General features: G+C 40.3%; 1 protein-coding gene across 1 annotated transcript in view; it reads right to left on the bottom strand.

The window, feature by feature from the left end:
* The window catches only part of LOC110203729 (uncharacterized), an 89,334-nt gene extending 83,526 nt beyond the window's left edge, over positions 1–5,808 (bottom strand). Inside the window, exon 1 of the mRNA XM_078153633.1 lies at positions 5,232–5,808. Within this exon, the coding sequence (XP_078009759.1) occupies positions 5,232–5,808 (577 nt within the window). The remainder of the gene's footprint in view (positions 1–5,231) is intronic.
* Between the last annotated feature and the right edge of the window lie 11,160 nt (positions 5,809–16,968).

The following is a 16,968-nucleotide window of genomic DNA, read 5'->3' as shown; positions in this document are numbered from 1 at the left end:
AATCTGCAGTCCAACCAAAACCCTAAGATGTTTTTCAAGGGAACTGTTAATTTTTTTTAGTCCCAATATAAGGCTTTACAGTTATTTCTATTAAATTCCATCTTGTTAAGATTAAAACTAATCTGTCAAGCTTGTCTTAGGCCCTGTTATCCAATGTGCTTGTGAATTAGCCTTCTAGAGAAAAGGCATCCCTTCTATGCTCAACCTTAATCAGATCACATCTGGACTGTGGTGATCCGTTCCAAGTACCCCATATTTCAGGAAGGACACTGACATAAGTTAAACAGCATCCAGTAGAAGGCAACCAGGAATGGTAACAGGTCTCAAGTTCACGTCATATGAAGACTGGGTGAGGGAACTGGGGATGTTTAAACATGGTAAATTCAGCCTCAGGGGCAACACAATAGCTATCTTCAAGCAGAAAAAAGCTTTTCTGTGGAAGGAAAGGACTTGTTCAGCTTGGCTTCAAAGGGTAGAATCAGGAGGAATAGGAAGCTATGAACAGGCAAACTGAGGCCTGATGAAAGGGTTAACAATTAGAAATATCCAAACTAGAACAAACAGGCTACCTCTGAATCTAGATTTCCCCCTCACGCCAGGGTCTCTGGCAAAGATCGGATAACTAATCATTCAGTCTGTGGAAGTAGGTTTTCTTCTCAAGGAAGAGGTTAGAAAAGATGGCCTTTGAGGTAACTTCCAACTCTGAGATTTTTATTCTCTTCTAACACGGAAGAAAAGATTAGTAATCACCATAATAAGCTCAGAGCAGAATTTGCCTTTAAATATTACATTTTAAAACAAACAATAAAGAAGTTCCACATTAAATTTTGAACTCGCTGAATTATGACACATTTTAACAATGCTCAATAAGCACAAATAGGCAGGTCTTTAGAAAGAGAATGTATAGAACAGATTTTACAGAAATATTTCTATATGATCAACAATGACCAAGATTAGAGAGCCACGGGAGCTGTCTCCCAAAATCAACACGTAGCCTATCAGAATGACTACATTGTCTGCAAGCATAAATCAATTCTGTTCTAAGCCAGTTGTGATTTGACACATTAATGTTTCTCTCTAATCTGCAGTCTTCACATAATGTTGTCCTTGGGCAGTGTCATGAAACTACCTTCTGAGTGAGGCTGAAGGTCATTCTGGAGTATCAATAACTAACATCTCTTGGATGGGCCCATGTTAAAAATGGATCTGCTTTACAATAAACATGATTACATCACAGATTTTAGTGAGGCTCCAGCATATTTAGCATCCTCTATCACCAAAGTGAAAATAAGTGCCTCTGAAACAAAATGACAGAGGTGCTTAAAGGGGAAAATAGAGAGAAGACTTCATTTCTAATACAGACTAATGACAAGATTGTGCACCTCCTAGTTACTTCGTGTACTAATGGGCAATTACAAGAAAACAGAAAACTCTTGTGTTTGAAAATCCAATCCAAAAGATCAAAAGTAGTTTAATATCGCAAGGATGTTCAATCTTAATTTAAGCAGTACTTCAAATTTAAGGAAACAATTTACCAGTTGCTTTAAATAAAACAAATATAAAAATGCATGCATTTGTCCTAAATGGTCACTTATATGCTTGCAGCTAAACAAACCTGTATTACACTATTCAATTTGCTCATGTCAGAAACTGATTTTCATTAAGCCTCAACAGAAATTAAAGGAACATATCCTTTGAGGTATTTTAATTACAAGTAGCATCTGTACCATGTAAAGAGACTGGTTCCACAAAATAAATTATCAAGTAAAAAAATATTCATCCTAATTAAACAGAAGTTCATTCTTTAAAAGCCTTAAAAATTAGACACCTAAATCAAGTGTATAAGCATATGTATATGCATATCAAAATCAAGAAGAGAAACACTGAATGGAAATCTATTTATTAAATTATCATGTTTATGTCTCTGTCCTAGCAGCTATATATTCCAATAGTGTATTCTTCTGCCCATTCTGAAGACTTAATCAGTTACCTTCCTTTAAAAGTTACATCTTTTTAACATGAATTACACCTACAATTATAATAAATTAACTCAATACAAGTCTAAATCTCTCATATACAGAAGAAAACTACCATTTAATACAATCTGTATCTGTACCTTAAATACTTGCGAACGAATATTTCTTCTAACTCTCCCCCCAGAATACACTTTTATTCAGATTTCAGTCATGCTTTAGTCTTTCTGCATCCTTACTTAGTTCCTTTGTTTAAAAAAATGTATTTCAATATCTTAAACTGAGAAGAAACTTCAAACAACCAAGCCTGCCTGTATATTTGTAAAAATGCAAAGACTACTAGAAAACTACAATGTAACAGTAAAACATGTTTAGGAAAAGGTTTTTGAAATTATTCTTATCCAAAATGTTGTAACATGTGAATCAGTAGAACATGGATGCATATAGACATATTCAGATACAATTTTAAGCAAGATAGTACACATAGCTAAAGTTTTTATTCATGCCCTCAGCCTTAATAAAGCTAATTCTATCTCTATTGCTATCTTCATATGACATAGATTTTGCATTCAACAAACATCTATTAGGTGCTTCTTTCAAGAGCCCTGGGCTATAGCAAGGCTATGAGCAAGATTACAAATTTTAGGTAAGACAAGACACTTGGCCTCATGAAGCTTAAAATCGAATAGGGGGTGAAGATAGAAATGAACATAACTTAATTGTGATTTTACTTCAGTGTACTAAAGTGTTGTAAAACAGTGTTATGTGAGATCTGAGCGGGAAGGTCATACTCTATACTGCATATTATAATATAATGCTCCCCATAATGCATGAGGCAGATGAGACTAATCTTTCACATTTATCAAATGACAAGAGTACAATTTTATCCATGAGATAAAGACACAATTGAATAGGTAACTGTGGCCTTGAAAGCCAATGAATAGGGTTAAAATGTAAATACGCTGGTAAGAAAACATAAAAACATGAACACGAGACTGCTGCTTCATCAACACTAGAATACACAGAATATTTAAGAACTGTACATACAACATGAGTAAACAAGTGCTAAGTTACCAGTTCACAACATTCCAGAAGCAGTGAGCAACAGGGAAAAGAGCTGGTCTTGGAAGATTTCTGACCGTGAGACCAAGGACGCGTCATTTAACCTTTTCTGAGCCTCAATTTCCTTCCCCTGTAAAACGGGGACAAAAACATTTCTTGTCCTATTAACCTTCACAAGTCTGTAGGGAGAAAAATGTTTTCTGTACTCTACATACCGTGATCTGTTATTTTAAAATAGTGAGACTGACCGTGCAAATTCTAACTCCAGACCTTGCTCTCATCTGGGATTTTTAATGGGGAGCCCCTCCCTACCTACCCATGAAGTTCAACTGTAATAAAACTAACAATTTCTAAAACTTGAGTATTTCAGTCTGTAACCCTAAATACTTCATATATACTGTATATGGAAAGAATAACTTAGGATGCACTTTTAAATAAAACTGCCCCTAACTAGATGTTTCTCTTGTCAACAAAAGTCAATTTTTTAAATGAAAATTTCAGTGGAAATCTTGCAAAATTTGTCATTTTGCCCATACGCATACCAAACAATTACAAAAATCAACTTGGCACCAGTAACAATGCTGATAAAGACTACTTCTAAAGTATATCACCTTTCTGATGCAGCTAATTTCCTTTTTTTCTTCCCCCCAAAACTAGTACACTCATTGCCTCAGATTAAAATTACATATATATATATATGTATATACGTAATATATTTGCACATATATGCACATAACTGAACAAACCGAACACACTGCAGCCTAGAACCCGTTTCTATACTCCAGTTAAAAACCTGGCTTAATTAGGATTTGCCACATTCCTACAGGTCTGAACCGCACCTCCCCCCAATGGAAAGAACAGGGAATAAAAATAGGAACACATATTTTAGCACCTATGAAACTAAGGAAGAATTACTTCCCTTTGTAACCACTTATGTCTTATGTATACTCACAATGAAATTTCAGTAGCCAAAGTTTTTTTAAGTGAAAAAGCTCAATACCACACACTCAAACTGAAGCTCAATATCTGCAACCACAAAACACAGATAGGCAAAAGATCATACTCTGAAATTAACATTCTAGTTAAAGGGGAATTACATTGTCAAGGATAATACTCTGAAGTCAAGGAATTTTCAGTTAAAAGGTGGAGCTCTGTCCTTAACTCACCCGTCTGTGACTCATTTTTGCAGAGTATATGGTAAGAAATAACAGTGACTGTTCAAGGATCCTTGCAGTTAACACCCAAAACAAAATCACAGCAGAAATGCACCCAGAATTATGTCTAGATCTCGGAATCATCCAAAGCAAGGTTAAACATCCGCAAGGTCCCGAACTAATCATGTTCCCGTAAACCCCTGGCATCTCCCAGCTATCAGCACTCACATAAGGCAGGCGGAGACGCAGGCTTCCCCAGCCCGCACCCCGGCCCCGTGCGGGGGCCAGCGGGAGCCCTCCCTCGGCCGGCCCCACTCAGTCCGGGCCGCTGCCCGCATCTCGCCAGGGCCCAGGCCCCTCGAGCCCTCACGTGGCCCGGCCGGCCCCGCTCGGAGCCCGGCGGGCAGATGACAATTTCGCCGTCGCCAGGCCGCGGCGGGGCTCCGGAATCCTCGCACACAAAGGAAGGGATCCAGCAAGATTGCCCACAGAGCCCTCGGAGGGGATCGATTCCACAATGGCCTCCGCGGCAAGCACAGGGCGAGTCCGCCCTCCGCCAGCGAGTTTATCCTAACAGCGAGTGACACGAGCACAAGTCACACATGTCACGGAGAGAGCGAGGAGGGGAAAACAGGGGACTGGGGAAGCAGTGTCCGCGGCAGGCGGGGGCTGCTGCCCTGCCTGGCCGCGGGGACCCCCGCCCGCGCCGGCCCCCCGGCCATCCCCGCGTCCCTGGTCCTGCGGATCCGCGGGGCCGGGCAGGCGGGTGCTCCCGCAGCCCCCGCGCCGAATCCTCGCCACTAAACCCGGCACGGACGCGTCGGTCGGGGCGGGCTCAAGCTACAGGTTCTCCCCAGCCCAGCAGCGGGGACCGGGAGGGCTGCCACCCCGGAATGATGGAGCCTTCCTTCGTGCCCACCAAAGCCAAGGGCGCGCGTGACAAGGGGGATGGGGGGGATCCTCGAATACACGTCGGGAAGGAAGGGTAAGGGAGTCCGGGGGTCCCGGAGCGCCCTCAAGGTCACGGTCGGGGGGCGCTCACCTGTCCCGCCCCTGGCCCCACGGCCGCGGGAGGCCACTCCGAAGACCGCCCGCGGGCCGGCGTGGGCAACAGGAGGGGAGCTCACTGGCCGCCCGAGCCGAGCCCGCGGAAGGGGCAGTGCGGCCCAGGCCGGAGCGCGCACGCAGCCCCGCGAGGCGGCCGTCCCGGAGCGCGCCGCCGCTGCAGCCGGGGCCGCCTCGGAGCTCTCCAGGCGCGGGGCGGGGCCGCGGCCCCAGGACTCCGAGGAGGACGGAGAAGCGGGACTGGGAAGCAAGGCCGGGAAGCCGGGGGGGCGGCCGGAGCGCGGCCCGGTCGCCCACCCGGCCCGAGGGGACGGACGCTCACCCGGCTGCCGGCCCGGCGCTCCTTCTCGGCTCTCGGCACACGCACGCGCTCCACGCGGGCCACTGCCGCTCCGGCTCTGGCCGCCGCCGCCGCTGCCTCGGCTGGGCGCGGTCACGTGACGGGCCCCGCGGTCCGGGCGGGGGAGGGGAGAGGGGACGGGGGCGCCCGCGCTCCGCTCGCTAGCGCCGCTCGGACCGCCGAGGGTGGGGCGTATATCCATAAATCTATCCATCCATCCATCCATATATGGTTTTCTATAAAATCTATACATATATAAGTTTTCTATAAAACCTCCCCCTCCACCACCACCCCCCCAAGATAACTGCATTTTGTCTCCGGTTCATTACCTTTGCTTGTACTTAAAGCATCATTGCCCAGACCTTGTCTTCGGGACTCTCAGCAGCAGCAAAAATCGTGTACGGGTGTGATACACAACCCCGCTTTATGAGAGCCTGAAGATGAGTTCTGCAGAGTTTCCTCCTTTTTTTTTTCCCCTTAGCTGCAGGGCAGACAAAATTGATGTTGGCAACACCTTCTAAAAAGCTGCAGACATAAAGTACTGTATTATCCTGATCTACACAAAAGACTTTTTTTTTTTAAGCAGCTGTGCCAGGTTAGCGGAGATAGGTTTAAAAAAACGCCCAGCAACTTTAGAATTTGCTCGTGCTCCTTAGGTTTATTCTTTTGGAATAATGCATGTTGTATTTTCAATGCAGTTTTCCTGTCTCACCAGGTATTCTCCCAGGACAGCACCAGTCTCCGGAGTTTTGCCCGTGACTGTCGAAAATTAGCATTGGCCAGAATAATATAGCTCCCCCCTTCTCTTTGATCACCTTGAGGAAATTGTTTTGTATAGTCCAATACATTACTACCCTCTCATAATGCTATTTCAAAGCTTCGTGGCAGGAAAATAGATTAGTTAAGTACATTGCTGCTTTAGTAAACTTGAGGATTTTCATCCTCTGAAAATTTTTCAAAAGGATTCAGAGATATTTAAGAATCTTTGGCTTTCCTCCTGCTTTTCTCCAAGGAAGTCTCTGAAGAAAATTCAATTATACGTTTTACTTTAATCAAGTATTTGACATTAAAGTTATGTCTGAATCATCGTTACAGTACACTAGCAAAATGGATAATGAGTAAACTAGGATCTGTTCATTTTGTTGGTCTGTTGCAGTCCAAATTTATTTATTACATGCACTTGAAGTTCTGTGGTCATGAAAATGACCCAAAGTTCTAATTTTAGAACATGCTTTACATAGAGCCTCTTTTTACTGGTAATCATTTAAGTCCATTACATTTCGTGTATATCAGCAAAATAATTGTATGCCTCAGAAGCTACTGTACTTTTCATCCAAGTTATTTTTTTTCATCCAAGTTGTTTTTAACAGTTTCTTCAGACAACACTGAAAATGCAGTTCTAAAGAACATATTAGAATAATCATAGGATTCACTTAGAGATGCAAAATTTTTAATGCCACATAAGTGTTAGTTATTACTCTTGGTATTTTTCCCAAAGGATTAACACAAGATTAGTGGTATTTGGTGGTGAAGAGGCTAGAGTACTGGGCTTGGAATCAGGAAGACTCATCTTCCTAAGTTCAAATCCGGCCTCAAACTAACTGTGTGACCCTAGGCAAGTCACCTAACCCTGTTGGCCTCAGTTTCTCATCTGTAAAATGATCTGGAGAAAAAAATGGTAAACCACTCAGCATCTTTCCCAAGAAAACCCCAAAATGCAGTCATGGAGAATTAGACATGACTGAGCAACACGTTTTCTCTACCATATATCAAGAAAGTATTCTTTGGCTTAAATTTTCCCTTTGAACATTAATGCAACATAGCAGCGATTTGAACAAGCTGAGTTAAAAAATGCCATATATACATACAAAATATCACAAATATATAAATATGTGTATCTTCATGATCTTGAAGTTAGGTTGCTTTCTTATTATTTAGTGTTATCTGGTAATCTTAATACATACTGAGAAGCTACATATTCATAAAAGTAATTGGGTCCTTAAGTATCAAATCAACTAATATTTTAACAGACTTGATTTTAATTAAGTTCTTATAACGTGACTATCAGAACAGAAATGTAAAGCAAGGCCACGTGCAGCAAATCATATATTCAAATTTTTTGAGTGTGTTTGGTTAAAAAGTGGGGAAGAACCTAACATTTTAGCATCATTGCTGTAAATCCTATCAGTTTGAGACCAAGCATACTCGTATACTCTTAGTCACTGAAGAAAGTTCCCTAATATTCTAAATGTGGTTGAGGCTAAAGGGTTGCCGCATTAGGCACCTGACACATATAGACTTCCCTCTGTTTGCCATGTTCTGCCAACCTGAATCTGGCAAAGGGTGAAGAATCAAAAGAACATCAGTAAAAATTCATTCAATATACCAGTAAACTCTTGGACCATATTTTCATACTCTTTTGATGACTGCCATTCCCTATAAACAGGTCATTTTATTTTAGAGAGGTCAGGTTATTTTAGAAAATGCTGAAGACAAGTGACAATGTATTAGAGGGAAAGAGAGGGGAATGCAGTTCTTCAGAAGAAGATGCCACCCAATTACAGAAAGTTCCACTGGCCCACATCCCTTGGGTGAGATGGCAGAAGCAATACTTTGCTAAAAATAAGATAGAAATGATGATCACTATGCGTCATTGCATGGAAAAACATTTTTTCAATGAATTTAATATCAGGTAGTCCAAAGGTTTTATAGAATTAAAATTCAAAAGGCAAATATGTTTTCACTATTCATTCAAAAAAAAATTGAGTTCCTAAGTATTTATTCACATTAGGACATGAAAAGAAGTCTAAGAACTCCTCCACACACCAATCCCCCCCCCCTCAAGTCCACATATTCACACACAAAGAGCTGGTAATGTAGCCAAAGAGGGAAAAAAACCCAAAACAACCAACATTCATCTAACAGAGAACAAATAAATGTTCAACCATTTGGAGATATAATTGTGGTTATAGTGCTTGGAGAATATAACATGGAAGAAGTGGATCTTGAAGAGTGAGTAGGATTTAAACAATCAGGAAAAGGGAAGACATGCTGGCACTGGAGGAGGAGAAATGAAAGAGGAAGAGAATGAGTTAAAATATAGTATTTAGGATAATAAATATGGCATTTTCCCATTCTTTTCTCTCTTATTTTTCACAGTATGACAGTAGTAATAATTTGTGTGTGTATATATACACACATATACGTATGTATATATGTGTGTATGTATACATACACATATGTATTCATATTTGAAAAGTATCGCATGTATACATATATATAATATGAATGTATAACATTTACCCATTTTGAATATATAAGATTGTGACTACTGTCTTTCCATAAGTGAGACTTTCACTTAAAGTTCTCCCCCCAGCAGTAGCGGTAACTTGGGTTGTATCTTCCATTTCAACAAACATTCTCTAAGTGCCTACTAGATACAAGGGAGTTTTAAGAGCCAGTATAACAGTGAATAGGGAACTGGCCTTGGAATCAGGAAGACCTAGATTCAAGTCCTACTCTGACATATATTAGCGATATAAGTCACAACCTCTCAGTGTAACAGGCAACTTTCCAAGGCTGTAAATTATGGACCATTTGCTAAACTACATTGGTGGAGGGATTTCCACACCAGAGAAGTTTCTATACAATTATAGACCCAGATCCACTTCAGGCCCATCAGTAAAGAAGACAATGACAACTACAACTTTGCTAAGTGCTAGGGATGCAAAGACATTGAAATAATTCCCAACTTTTATTCTATACCCTTTATTATCAAGAGTATGCATTTTCAAGTAGGAGAAGACAGTTTTAAGTGGTGGGCTGCTATTCTGGGGATAGTCTGATACTGATACTTGTTTTTTTCCCTCTGAAGGAAGTTATCTGGCCCAACCCAAAACTGAGTCCATGACCTTGGTTCCCCTAGTACAGTGAAAGATAGCAGATTTCAAATTTGATGCGGACTACCTTGCTGTAGTCTTTCTAGACCACAGAGAGGAGTAATGTCTGTGAAGAATGCATCCTACTGGATCTCAGCCCATCAGTCATTTTAGAGGCAGTTCTAGACTTAAAACTTTGTTGAAAAGGCACCAGCGGGCATGTTCACATTCCATGTGGAGGTGCCCTTAAAATGCACACACAATGTGAAAAGCACCAGTCCAGCTGGTACCCCAGTCCCACTTGGGTAGATTAGACACTTGTGATCTGAGGGAGCATGGAAAGTTTCTCATTCAACTTCCTTATTTTAGGGATGAAGGAATTAAGGTCTAGGTGATTTGCACAAAGTCACACTACAAGAGTGTAAATGTCAGGCAGAAGTTGAAACCAAGACTCTAGAACTAGTTCTCTTTCCACTGCATTAATCATCCTTCCTTCTTGTTAATAGTTATTGCTTCCTTTTGTGGGAACTCATCACTGAAGTACATCACAATTGGTTGAAATTTTATGCTTGGTTTCTACTCTTGAGATGGCAAGATTATATTAGTGAAGCTAAACAATGATCATGAACCCGGCAAGCTAAAGAGGGCTAGGAATAATGGGTGGTAGTTGTAGAGGCAGAGATAAGGCTTATCTATATAAAGAAAAAGTTCTTAACCATCAGAGATGCTTAAAAGTAAAATGGGTAGAGGGTTGCTACTCATCTGGTGCTTTTCAAGCAAAAACTGGGTGATCACTTACTGGGAATGTTGTAAAATAGATTTGTCTTCAGGTACAGGTTGGGCTAGATGATTTCTGAAGTCCCTTCCAATTCTGAGATCCTGTGACCTTAATTCTGTAAACTACTACATTTGTACCTAGTGGACACAACTGAGTGCCTAATTTTATGTTAATTATTTTTAGTTTTTCATAGCTGCTTCCTGTATTTGTCTTAACTCCCCAACTAGGCCATATTTTCCTTGTGGAGAAGAACCATTGTTTAATACCCTTTATGTATTTTATGAAGAGAAGATATAATTTAGAAGCATTTTCCTCTTTGCATCTAGAAAGTTACCAATAATGTGCCCACTCAACCATTTTGTATGATTGGCAAGTCCCATCCTCACTTTTAGATAGATATATCCTTTTCTGTATTCTTCCACAGAAAACTGAGGAATGCACACGAAGACATAGGAAGAACCATGCATAGGCAAATTGATCCATCTCCAATCTCCCTGCCTTTGCATTAGCTGTCCCTGATGCCTAAAAATACTCTTTCCTTACCTCTGCAATCTTAAAATCCTTAGCATCCATCAGTGCTGAGCTCAGCGTTTTACAATCCCCCCCAGCTGCTAATGCCTTTCCCCCAAAATTATCTTATATCTATTTTGTACAATAATTTGTATCTATAGCTATATGGCTATATACACACACACACACACACACACACACACACACACACACACTCAGATAGATAGATAGACAGATAGATGGATACATAGATGAATAAGATGATGGGTGGATAGACGGATGGATGGATACATAGATGAGTAGATAGATGATGGATACATAGATGAGTAGATAGATGGATAGATAGATAGATAGATAGATAGATAGATAGATAGATAGATAGATAGATAGATAGATATGGGGCTAGGAAATCTTGCCCTTTACCTCATAAGTCAGGGCCTCTTTAATTCTTGATTCTCATATGCTGCCCAACTGGGTTCAATCCTGAAAAAGCCCACCCACCTAAAAGAAAGGTCAGTCTTCTTTTTTTGTACTCTTTAGATTATTATATAACCACACGGGAGATCTTGGGAAAACTTACTTAAAGCTTACATTTCACTCTTGTCTGGAATCTTCTCAAAAAGAGAGAGAGTGGGGACCATTCAATATGATCTAATCCAACTTTCTCTCTTTTCTGAAAAGGAAACTGAGACCCAGGTCTCTTGGACAAGCAGTGACTTACTCAAGGTCACAAAGATTATAAGTAGCAGATAGAGTACTTGAAACCCAGTCTTTCCAATCTAAGTTTTTCTTTGACACCACAGTGGTCCTCAAAAGGAACAACGTTCTGCTATGACTCAGATGCTACAGTGTAGGAAATATCTTTGATATTAATGTGACCCCCTTCTTGCCATTGACTGGAACTGGGAAGCCAAGAGTTAGTATGCAAAAATAATTACGATAAACGACAAGAAAGGAGAGATACCTCGGGTATGTTGATAGGACTTAGAAGGATGGCATCTGGTGTGGAAATCCCTCCACCAGTGTAGATTCTTGACATCTTCAATTCCTTCGTCCATTTGCCATATCTTCTGGTAAATGGAAGAAAGAACTGGAGATGTCAAGAATGTATGGTAGGGGCAGACTTCTTTTTACAATCCATTCTCCCTGATCTACGGGTGATGAGCTAGCCACAGTGAGTAGCAGTCAGAGCCCCCCTGCCAGTGACAGGGCAAGGAGCACAAAAGTACTAGCTACATGTCCTTGCTCTAAGGAAAAGTTGGCATCCTGGGTCCAGAGTTTCTGATTCTTCATTTAAAGACTGTCCTGCTGGATGTGTGAGTTGAACATCTATTGCAAACTATTTTTATCGTCTGTGTTTCTTTACCTGCTTATTAGAGGAGTGACCCTATATGCTAAGCAAACTGAAGTGTACATTTCTTAGAATTCCTGGGATTAGAGTGGCCTATGTACTATCTGGAAACTGCCTGGGTCTGGGAGAAGCTATGGCTATACAACCATATGATGTTTTATTATGAACTTTACTGTTTTTATTGACTTTATGCCAAGAGTAAAACACTATATACAACTTAAAAAAGAGAGAGCAGTAACTCATTGTGTACTATGAATCAGAAATGGGACAGCTATTTATTTCCTCTCCACAAAAGAAATGTTTAACATACATAATAAGGATGAGTACACATTGACAGAAAGACTTAAAACATGATTCACTGATTTGTGATTACTGTTCTACTTTCCTGGGAGGCTGAGACTTAAAACCATCATAGCAAAGTATTGGTAGCACTGCAGAAATCAGTGTTTTACATTTCACCTTGGCTCTGTACTGCCTAAAAATTCCTTACAGGTCCATATATTTTGGTGAGGCAGAAACTCCCCCTGCTGCCAATCAGCTCTGACCAAGAGACCCAGGACCTTGGAACCTCTCAAACTCACAAGATGATCTCCAATGCTGGAGACATACATCTTAGTATTACTACCACATCTTCATAGCTACCATGTGGCCAGGGTTGGGAAGAAGAGTACCTCCTTTTTCCACTTCTCATGGGAAAGGCTCAAATAACTTTGTCATTAACTGCAGCTAGGAAGAGAATAGAGAATAGAAGGTGAGTTATTTCCTTTTAGAGATCCACTGAATCAGGGGCTCTTCCTGCTCAGTAGCTGAAAGGGGCTTATTTAGACATCTCAAAGCATAAGGTTCTGCAGCATTGAGTCAAATATCCCTATAGTCCCTGAAAGTTTCCAAGGATGCTTCAGAGCATGCTCCCCAGCATGGCCCCTAATGGACCATTCCCATACATACTCTGTGCAATCCCTAATACATGTACATCTTGTTTTTACCCCTCTACACTACACTTTCTTAAAGGAAGGTACTTTCATTTTTCTCTCTGTATTCCTAGAACCTAGTGTAGTGCCTGGCACGTAATAGGAACAAGTTGATTGCTTGACCAAGGAGGGCTCTCCCTTTATTTCTCAGGGAGAAGGAGGTACATAGTAAGCATTTAGGAAATGCTTCTTGCTTTACCTTGTCTCCCCTAGTTTCTTACTCACTGCTCACCAAATTTTTATGTCAATCCTCTCTCCAGCTCATTGTCTACAAATGAAAAGTTCACTACAACAAAAATATTTTCAAAGTTCTAAGTGATGGACCATAATAGTACTTTGTTTCTATTGTTACCACAAAACACTACATAAACCTTTTCAAGTGTTTTGGGGGGCATAATGATTACATTTCTTTGGCCAAGCTTACTTCTTGCTCACCTATCATTGTTCTAAGTAATTTAATTGTACATCTTTGTGGCTTTCCAGATTCTATAAACAAGATTTTGGTGTTCCTTCTATTCCAACTGGATTATTTTGTACATATTCATGGGTCTTCATTTTGCTTCTTTTGTTGATTATGTAGATTCCCTCTCTTTCCTCTTTCTTTCCTTTCAATATTTTTATGAATTTGCTTTTGTTAACATTTTTTTTCTTTCTTCCTAACTCCTACCTATTCTATCTCTCCTGTTGGCAGTTTCTTTGTGTTTGCTATCAATATAATGATACCTGTTGGCTGTTTCATTGGCCTCATATCCTATTTTTGTTCTGTTTGCCCTAGTCTCTTCTTTGACTGTTTAAACGGCTTTCCTTAGAGGAGTAAGAATAGCCTTCTATTCATTTATTCATTCAACAAATATTGTGTTTTGTGTGTGTAAGGCACTTTGCTTGCTCCATTTTGGGGGGGGGGCGCTAGGCAATGGGGTTAAGAGACTTGCCCAGGGTCACACAGCTCGTGTTATGTGTCTGAGACCGGATCTGAACTCAGGTCCTCCTGAATCCAGGGCCAATGCTCCATCCACTGCGCCACCTAGCTGCCCCTGCTTGCTCCATTTGCCCTACAGTAGGTGTCAACATGCATTTTACCTCCTCCAGACCCTTGGCTTTCTTCAGAGGGCAGTTAGTAACTCCTTGTCATTCACAGTATATAGGTAGCACTGGGAAAAGATATGAGGGAATTGGGATGAGTATTTTTAAATGTTTATTTCTGCATACCTGACTTAAAAAATTGTCTGTTCCCCCCATGACTTTTATTTTACATCATATAATAGCGATGTTGCTTATACTCTGTCCCCTACCCAACATCTTAATCATTCTCTTTGCTTTACCTTGTGCTAGCCTATTTTGTATACATGGAGGAGAGAATAGGCTCAATAGGTCTATAATGAAGAGAACTCACTTTTCATCTTTTTAATCATTTGGTATAATTAGGCAAAATGGTATATTTCCAGTTGCTATTTGTCAATTAACCAACATTTATTAGATGAAGTAGGGATGGAGACTGGTAGAGGAAATTTGGGTGAGGAAGTACTTTCTCATCTTAGAGAAGTGCCTAGAGCAGAAGTGTCAAACTCTCACCCCAAACAGATTAAAATGTAATTGGGAAATGTTTAACAAAATAAATAAAAGTATAAAAGAACATAGATAATGTTCATTTGTGATTTTCTAAGTCAATATGCAGCCCACAGGAATCTGTTTCTATTTGAGTTTGACATGACTAGCTTGGAGTATTCTACAAGTAAAATATTTTACCCAGGATCACGGTCTTTATCTTTCAGAAACAGACCTTGACTGGAGGTCTCCTTGGCTATGAGATCTGCTCTCTAATCACAACACCATGCTCCTTCTCTTAAGTAAAATGACCATTTATGAAAGAGAAGTCAAATTAATTATCTTTCTCTGCCTAGCAATATTCCCTTCTCTTCCTCCTTTCTGAATTACTCTATCAGCCTCCAACTTGAACTGGCACATTGGATCCCTAGAGGGTGATTGGCTATTCCCCTACAAGAATCTTAGGGGTAAGCCCGAGGGATGTGGTTTCCTACAGTATCACTCATGAGCTCCCATCCTGTGTGTTCCCCTAATATTACTTAATCTGTTGTTATCAGTTAACTTTGGCAATGGAGTTTTTACTCAGATAGTAGAAAAAGGACAGAAATACAAAACATATCCCTTACCCCCAAATTAAAGATGCACATTCACCTGGGGAAAGTGCACACACATTTAAAGTGGTTGACAAAACTTGCCCCTCTATCCTGGGGTCACACTGTCTTACACACACGTAAGATCCCTGAGAAAAATGGACTCAAATTGGAAGTGCACATATAGGGAACACAGGCGCGTACATACTTCTGACCCTTGAAGTATTTTTCTCCCATCAAGGAGTCCCTACCAAGTTCACTTCTAGATCTTTGACAGCCTCCTCAGGAGTGGTTCTGCACTGGACTTTTTACAGGGCTTGGGTGCTATGACTACCAGAAGATTCTGTTATCAGCTCCAATTGCTGAATGTCTGATATCTCTTCAAAATTTCTGTCTTTGAAAACTCAGTCACTTACGTGATTAGTAAAGAATAAACACAAAGGTCAAAAGAAAGAGGTGCCATGCATTCATGGACACATGGCCAAGCACAAGATAGGGCCTCCCTCCCATACATGGTACCTGCCTCTCCTCCACACTCTAAAGTTGCCTGGGAAGATAGTGAGAGATCATCTTCTCCCACCATTTTTATGCATGCTCATTTCTATTGAGTTATTAGTTCTTTTGTCTGTTTGGTCAGCAAGAATATTTTTACTCATCACATAGCCACTCAAGATCCCTCAATCACTCATGGCCAGAAATTGGCTTCCAAAATCCTGAGTGTTGGACTGGTCGCAAGCAGAGAATATTATGCCTTCCCCAACAGGAAGGACATACCTGTACATGTTCTATGGACTGGGCCCTCATCCTTTACAAGTGTATAACTAAGAATTATATTGATTAGAGGCTAATAATGGCCATGAATAAATTAAATTGTCTTTGGACTTGATAAGGATATTGGACTTTGGTAAATCATTTATACAAGGAAACTAAGATCATCTAACATTTTCATGTGCCAAAAGTTGATCATAACATAAAGCAGTTAGCTTAAATAGCTCTGAAGGAGGAAAAAAGTATAAACAGAAGTATAATTCATTACTTTGTTAATTGTGCTTTCTTGCTATGGACATCAACCTATGATGGCTGCTTACGTATCAACACTCTTCTATTATTTCCATTCTTGTACCCTCAAGATGAGCAAAAGAATCACCTCATTAGACACTAATCAGGTAAATTCTACATAACCAAGCCTGGAGTTACCCTCTCACCATGAGGGTTCCTTTGAGTCAGAGAAATCATCTTCCTTACTATTGACACCTTCCACTAACACAAAGGAAAACCTACACTGATTCCGTATGACTGTTTGCAATTGGAGATTGTTAACATGTCTTCTTTGTTTTACTATTAGTATTTGTACTCAGTGGAGGATTTTTATAAATTTCATTTAAAAACCTAAGTTAATTCAACATGCTTCACAATATAACATATATGCTATTTAAAACCTCTATTCTGTTCAATAGTTAAGTAATGAGATAGACATAAGATGATTTTAATTTATATTGTATATGTATTTCTAAACTACTGGCTCACAAATTTTCTCCATAACCCGTAGGCAGTACATTTACTTTCTTTACCTTGTCTCATGTTCTGTGTTCTTGATTTGTTATCAATAATTTGCAGAATTTGCTGTAGTCTGCTAGAACTATTTAAGCATTGCCAATATTTCACTTTAGGGAATATACTATAAAAATATGTTTTCACACAAATTAATTACCATTCCCCTTGCCATCTACTCTGCCACTGAACTCTTGGGA

The sequence above is a fragment of the Phascolarctos cinereus genome, unplaced genomic scaffold (assembly GCF_003287225.1).
Source record: "Phascolarctos cinereus isolate Bilbo 61053 unplaced genomic scaffold, phaCin_HiC Scaffold_1;HRSCAF=81, whole genome shotgun sequence".
Taxonomy (NCBI): Eukaryota; Metazoa; Chordata; class Mammalia; order Diprotodontia; family Phascolarctidae; genus Phascolarctos; species Phascolarctos cinereus.
This window is presented reverse-complemented; position numbering and strand designations above follow the sequence as displayed.